The sequence below is a fragment of the Convolutriloba macropyga genome, unplaced genomic scaffold, assembly GCF_964194025.1.
Source record: "Convolutriloba macropyga unplaced genomic scaffold, txConMacr16.3 SCAFFOLD_2584, whole genome shotgun sequence".
In the NCBI taxonomy this organism is placed as follows: Eukaryota; Metazoa; Xenacoelomorpha; order Acoela; family Convolutidae; genus Convolutriloba; species Convolutriloba macropyga.
Window position 1 is genome coordinate 26,511 of NW_027452901.1, and position 6,879 is coordinate 33,389.

The 6,879-nt window shown below is 36.1% G+C and overlaps 1 protein-coding gene across 3 annotated transcripts; it reads right to left on the bottom strand.

Moving 5' to 3' along the window:
- Positions 1-61: 61 nt before the first annotated feature.
- Positions 62-6,718, bottom strand: LOC142357882 (uncharacterized). Of its 3 annotated transcripts, none has more exons than XM_075409375.1 (5): positions 6,469-6,718; positions 5,962-6,179; positions 5,210-5,565; positions 4,182-4,542; positions 62-313 (listed from the first exon to the last, which is right to left on the bottom strand). In XM_075409375.1, the coding sequence occupies exons 2-5, from the start codon at positions 6,080-6,082 to the stop codon at positions 198-200; spliced, it is 954 nt and encodes a 317-aa protein (XP_075265490.1). In that variant the 5' UTR covers positions 6,083-6,179; positions 6,469-6,718; the 3' UTR covers positions 62-197. The 3 variants fall into 3 exon arrangements, with proteins under 3 accessions (XP_075265490.1, XP_075265491.1, XP_075265492.1); XM_075409377.1 differs by having other exon boundaries at positions 221-313; positions 4,171-4,542; XM_075409376.1 differs by lacking the exon at positions 6,469-6,718 and having other exon boundaries at positions 5,962-6,404.
- Positions 6,719-6,879: the final 161 nt, after the last annotated feature.

The following is a 6,879-nucleotide window of genomic DNA, read 5'->3' on the forward strand; positions in this document are numbered from 1 at the left end:
GGTAATTGGTGGTCAAACTAATCAGTAGATCATCTCTGCAGATCTCATTCGTTTACCGCTCAATACTAATATTTAAAGGAATCACTATCGCCTTCCTAACTGAAAATCAGCTCGTACGATCTTTGTGTAGAGGTTAAATTTGTTTGCCTTGACTGTCCGATAATTTTGTAAAAACTTAGCTGCTTTTACACAAAGACTTACTTCACTGCATAGAGAAATATGGCGCTTTTATATAACTTGAGAGGAAACTGAACTGACATTAACCGAACAATATAACCCCGCAGTTTTCGAACTTCCATCACATCTCTGGTTCCTGAAACATCAATTGATACACTTATTTATACTAGTATGCTCGCGAGGACTTTTCACGGATAATCTATAATACATCGATGTGATTCACTGGGATCCCATCCCGGGCGTCTATTCATTTTACTAGCAAGCATGATCAAATTACAATGCCATATGAAAAATTGCGTTCATTGCAAATGCATCATCCAATTCGACAAACGATTACAAAATCAAAATTTACCTCTAAAAAACATAACCGACTGAGGTCGGGCAATTCGCTCTCCAACCAATAACGGGCACTCAGTTCTACAGCAGTCTGTTTACACCCACCAAGGTAGAAGCGGGGCATTTGGTTCACTAATGGACTTCAAATTATGTTATGAATGCTTGTATAGACCACTAGAATGATAAGAGAACAATGGTATTAATTTTGGTGCTCCTTTCACTTTTTTGGAAGGGCTATCACTCGACTTCAGTTGCTCAAAATAGTGAATTAGAAAGCAATTTAGAAATCAATCGTTCTTCGAAAAAATTGCATAATTAAAACGGCTACAAGTATTGCTTGAAACTTCGAAAGCAATTAATTGCTATAGTAAACAAAACGAATTGCTCTCGAACGACTGGTTAGGGCTCTATTTTATTGTAGCTTGCTTCAATTGGGGTGGGGGTGGTCTATGGGGTGGGGTGACTGCGAAAAAATGCGTTTCAAACGTTTAGGCAGTTCGGACATTTCATCCAACCAGTGATTTACCAAAACTTTAAGCGCCCAAAACCGTCTTACATATACATTAGATACCAGTAATTAAAGAAACCTCTCCTTGCAATCACTCTTAAATAATTTAAACATAGCCGGCAGATTGCCGGATAATAGCCGCGATAGACGCTTGTGGCGTTACATGAATTGAAACAACTATAGAAATAAAAAAGACAGATCGACCACCAGTCCTTTAATAGACCACTAGACTTTTTGGGTTAGCTTCGGACTGTCATTTTTATGAGACACAAAAGCTCTATAAGGAGAAAGCCCTAATGCACATGCAATATTTGGGGGGGGGGGGGGCACAAACGGAAAAGATCCCAAAATTAATATTCGAAATCAAAAACTCAAGACTCTAATATTCAAGAATTAGGGCATATGTTTGGCACTACTTAGATGCAAACTATTGAACTTTAATAAGTAAATGTTAAAAAAATTAAAGTTTCATACGTGAGCTCAGAAGTCATTTTTTTGAGTGAGGTAAGCCATTGAAAAAGTCAATTCCAAGAAGTCACGGTAAGACGAAACAGAAATCTGTTAGACGAAGTAAAAAACATAGCAGGACAAATCCTGACGTACAATTCAAAAAATTTTCATTGACTAAACAGAAAAAATAGACCTAGAATGGACTATGAGTGAATTCAGAAAAGAATTTTAAAAAAAAAATCAGACAAAAAAACAGAAAATCAATTTCAAAATGCCGCATGTGAACAAAAAACTCCTAGCGCGAAAAGTAAATTTGATTCTAACAAAAAACTAGGCCTAGAATGAGCTATGAATGGATTGAAGAACCATTTAGAAAAAAATCTGAGCCAAAAAATTGAAAAAAAAACAGTATAAACAAAAGAGAAAAATTACCGCATGTGAACAAAAAAACCACCAGCGAGAAAGCGAATTTTTTGTTCAACCACCGTTTTCTCACTCACTTTAAAATTAGAGCAAAAAAATTCACGCCGCAAAACCACTCGCTTTTCGCTCCATTTCCTGTTTCGGCGTGAGCAAAATCCCTACTCAAATTTGACTTCAAAAATCATGAAGAAGCGTGAACAGATCTTAAAAAAAACAAAACCGGAAGAATTCCGGAAACGACTCGAAGTGGAAATCCATTTAAATGCCATTCAACTACTCAGACAAAACGAGACTCCACTAATTTATCTTGAAACAAAACCATAAAACAAAAAAGTTAAGAAAATCAAGCCTATTAGAATATGATGAAAAATCTTATCAAAATTTGTCGTCAATCGAGACCCCGAGATAACGATCTCTGTCAAATTTACTGTATCAACACAACTAGTACCTAGTAAAACCAATCATGAGAAGTTTTAAAAATACTTAATGCCAGGTCATGAAAAAATAAGCTCTTCCAAACAACTTTGACTAAAAAACTGGAAAAAGTTAATAATTTTTTTAAGATTACAAAAGCACAAAAACCCAAAGAAAAATTCTTTTCAGCCAATAGGTTATCCAAATGATCGCAAAACAACAGGCTAGTCATAATAGGCTAAGAAATGGATCTAAAGAACAGAAAAAAAGGAAAAATTGCAAAAAAAATTAAAGAAAAATAGTTCCAATTTTCGCTATTTTTCGTCATATTTCTCAACATAAAACTGCTTCATATCCACAAAACTGCAACTATATGTTAGCAAAAATTTCTCAAGTAATAAGGACCTTTTCAATACCCATTTGAGGCAGTAAAACAAAGCAAAAGTAAGAAAATCGCAAAAATTAGCCCAAAAACCAGCAAAATACATGAAAAACATCCGAATTAGCATAAAATTCATATATATTTCGAGAAAACTTCAAACCGCTACCAAACAAAACCAGCCTAAAAATAAAAGAAAATCATAACCAAACCTCCTAACCAAAAAAAAATTGGAAAAAAACCGCTTTAAAATGCCGCACGTGAACAAAAAATTCTCTCGCTTAGAGAAAATTTTTTCACACATCAATTTTTCGCTCTCTCAAAAACAGCGGTATGAACAAAAATCACTCTTTTCGCTCCGCTCTTCACTTTTGTTCAGCACTAAAATCACTCCAAATTTTCACGCGTTTCATTTCCCGCTTCAAAAATCACTCCAAGAAAATTGATTAAAAAAACATAGCCGGAAGAATTCGGGAAACGACTCGAATGAGAAAATTGCCCATACTTATGACTAAACAACTAGAACAACTATTGTGAATACTGAACCTCCACAAATGTCATAAAAATTTAAGGAAGAATAGAAACGGCATTCAAAAACAAATTGAACAAAAAAAACTAGAAAAACTTCATTAGTTTTTTTTTAATAGTACAAGGAAACAAAGCCGAGTAAAGTTTGTTTGCAACTAGAGCAATGAAATTCTTGCAAAACAATGGGCAAGTCATTATAGGCTTAGAAAATGTCTAAGATTTGAAAAAGAAAATGCAAAAAAAATTAAGAAAAATGGTTTAAAATTTCTCAATTTTTCTGGAAAAAATTAATTTGTACCAAGAAAACTTTCCTCAATTGGTACATGAACATTCCTTAAGTAACAAGCTTCTATTCAAATCCCACTTAAAGCATTAAAGCAAAAAAAAACAGGCAAAAAATCATTAAATTTCGTCTGAAAATCATCAAAACTGATCAAAAACCTCCAAATTAGCATTCAACTCAAATTAACTACTTGAAATCTTAAATTCCTATCAAAACAAGCCTAAAACTAATACAATATCATAACCAAACCTCATAACCATCAAAAGTTGCAAAAAACTGCTTTCAAATGCTGCATGTGAACAAAAAAATTTTGCCCGCTCAGAGAAAATTTTTTCACACATCAATTTTTCGCTCTCTCAAAAACAGCGGTATGAACAAAAACAACTCTCTTTTCGCTTTGCTCTTCACTTTTTTTCAGCACCAAAAGCACTCCAAATCAAATTTTTTCACGCGTTTCATTTCCCGCTTCAAAAATCACTCCAATAAAATTGATTAAAAAAAAAGGACTCCAATACTTCTCTTCGAGTCGTAAAAAGGACCTCTCCAATTCTCCTCTTCGAGTCGTAAAAAAGACAGCGCCCCAATACAATTCAAATTCTTTGAATTGTAAAAAAAAATTTGGAGCGCTATAATAGCCGCCTAGAATTGAGGACGCGGCAATTAAAAACAAACCATTTTGATACCCAATTCCTTCAACTGATCGATCCCTTTCTGGTCTAATTTGGGCACAGTTCTCTCCATAGGTGCAAAGTAATAATCCCCGAACAGGTATCGCTCCGTATCATATCTCGCATCCTCTTTATCCTCATCTGTCATGTCCAAATAAACGGTCAATTTACAAGCCGAATGGTCGTCCGATGCCGATTCGAAGTCAGGTTCTTGCTTAATTGGTCCGTTGTATCTCTTCATAAACCCGAACCTTGACACCCTGTACTCGCGAGGGATATTTATTACCTGCTCAGCCATTAGAATAGCTTGACTCTGCATGTTTCGCATAGTTAGTGAAAACTCATTTGTGAAGGAGCACAGTCCGCCTTTAATTGCCTAAAGAAAGTTCTTTGTGAAATAAATCATCAACGAATAAAAACCGGAAATGAATTTGTGACATTTCTCTAATGTTGAACTAACTGGTCCAAGCACAGGTCTAATTAGATGGTACTGAAATTTCATTTAATACACGACAGTAACAACCATCAGCGTCTTACCGCTGACAAGCCGCCGTGATTCAGTTTTTTAATCAACAGCTGAAAGGTAAAGATTCTATTTGGGCGACCAGAAGTTCACTATTGTTGAACGATGAAAGCAACAAAGGGAACAATGAGTCAGTCCTCTCTAGCAAATCCTCCTAATTCACTTTAAATAAAAGAGAAAAAAATTCTTCATTTGCATCTTTTTTGATGAACTTTTCAAGCTCCGCTCCCCTTTCATTCCCCCTTATGATAAATATGATTCAGACGAACTAATTCATTACATTCAAAATTCGCCGAATTTCTTAGCAGTCTCTTCAAAATCATTTTTTTCAATTTCCGAATCCAATGATTACGCATTAAATGGACACATTTGTTTCTCTCCCTCCAGTTGCTTGACGGGGATGAAACTATTACCAGCCACGCGCTTTTCCTGAGAGAGCACCTAACATTTAAGCTAGGGGGCAATTAACGACATTGGAGGGCGAGTTTTGTGTGCACATGTCTGAGGAGTTTTGACTAACCTCTTTCTGCGAATATGCGTTGATGTACTGCTTCTTGATCCAGATTCTCATCACTGGATCGCCCATCAGACTAACGTGATATGCAATTGGATCAATAATGAAGTCGGACATCTTTTTACGATTCAACTCATTTTCTTCCTCTTCCATCAATTTATCCTTCTCATTTTTCTTTTCCGTATTTTGGGAACAATTTTCAGTTTCATAATTGTCATTTTCGTTATTACTGTTCATATCATTTGGATCGTTAAGACATGGTGACTCTAAGTCCACTGCAAAGTGGACATTGTAATTCGGATCTTGTTCTACAAGAGCAGGCCAAGCGGGGCGATTTCCAAACCGCACTAAGACTAGCGACCCTGTAAATAACCCTGCATTCGCAAAAATTGTTATCAATTTAGGTACCTCTTTGACGATAACAGTGCAACCTCGAGTCCCAATTAGACAAATGCAATATCTCTCAATAACCTGAAGGTGTGAAAAAATGCACAGCACAAGATTTTACGGGCACCTTTTAAGTGGCGACTAAATTTGGGATCGAGAAAGCTCAACACAAAGCCATGCTCAATTTTCAGAGAATTTAAATGTGAGTAATGCGGACATACTTAAATATAATTGGCACTCTAATTCAAAAAACCAGGTCATAAGATAGGTCAAATCTGTCACGCAGACATTTTGCAAAATTATACACAACTACAAAAACTTCAAGAAAAACTCAAAAAACCAGAAATAAATAGGACAGCAAGATTGCTTACCCACGGGATATTTGTCATTGACACTTAAAGTCTGGCCGCCGCTTTCGAAAGAACAAAAATTCTCTGATACCTCCGAAATCCCTGCATTAGTTTCCGAAGTTAGCAAACTCTCGGGTGACATTGGATGACCTTCCACAGTTCTTGAAACTGCCTGCAACTCAATTTCATCATTTTTTCGGGGTTCAATAGTTGGTCTCTCCACAAACTTGGCGTCAACTCTGGACAAACATCAAAGAATACGGCAAGAATAATGATAAATACAATTTAGACAAATTGAACTTAAACTAAGCGGACCTCATTCGACTAAACAAAAATTGGAAAAAGAAACTGATTCCGGAAGCATAGGAAACCGTTTTAAGTTGCCTTGAGGGCATCACAAGAAGCGTAGTTTGAATCATTCTCACTCAAAACGTAGTCAAACTTGCCAAACAGACAAATTGCGACAAAAAGGTCAAAAGCAATCGGAATAGTTGTTTTTAACTGGTGGAGTGAACGAATAACTCTTACGAATGCAAGGAGGTTGTTTCACAGCTATCTGTCACAGTCCAACTTTGGCAAACGAAATCCCCGTCGCAACATTTCCATTCATCGGGTAAAGTGGAAACATCTGAAGAGAAAAAAGCCGGAGTAAATTAAGGAAAAGAATAACTTGCAAAAAAGACGGCCGACAAAAATTATCCGAATTAAGCGGTAGGGAGTTCAAAATGTTTGAAATGAAATGGAAATTTCACTTTGACACATGCCTTCCACTGTCCGAAAGGAGAATACACCCACACGAGACATAACGAACTTTTCGATTCTTTTGCGAATTTCTGAAGTGATTTCTGTCATGATTTCGAGATCGATCCTCATCATCAGTGGCTGCAAGGGAAATCGGTGCTCGTAAATCAACGATAACTGATAATGCAAGATTAGATA

Excerpts from the sequence above, each read along its gene's own strand:
- LOC142357882 (XM_075409375.1), bottom strand. The coding sequence starts at position 6,082 with ATGTCACCCGAGAGTTTGCTAACTTCGGAAACTAATGCAGGGATTTCG. Across the intron at positions 5,566-5,961 it reads CAATGACAAATATCCCGTGG|GGTCGCTAGTCTTAGTGCGG; the intron begins GTAAGCAATCTT and ends GGTTATTTACAG. Across the intron at positions 4,543-5,209 it reads ACGCATATTCGCAGAAAGAG|GCAATTAAAGGCGGACTGTG; the intron begins GTTAGTCAAAAC and ends AACTTTCTTTAG.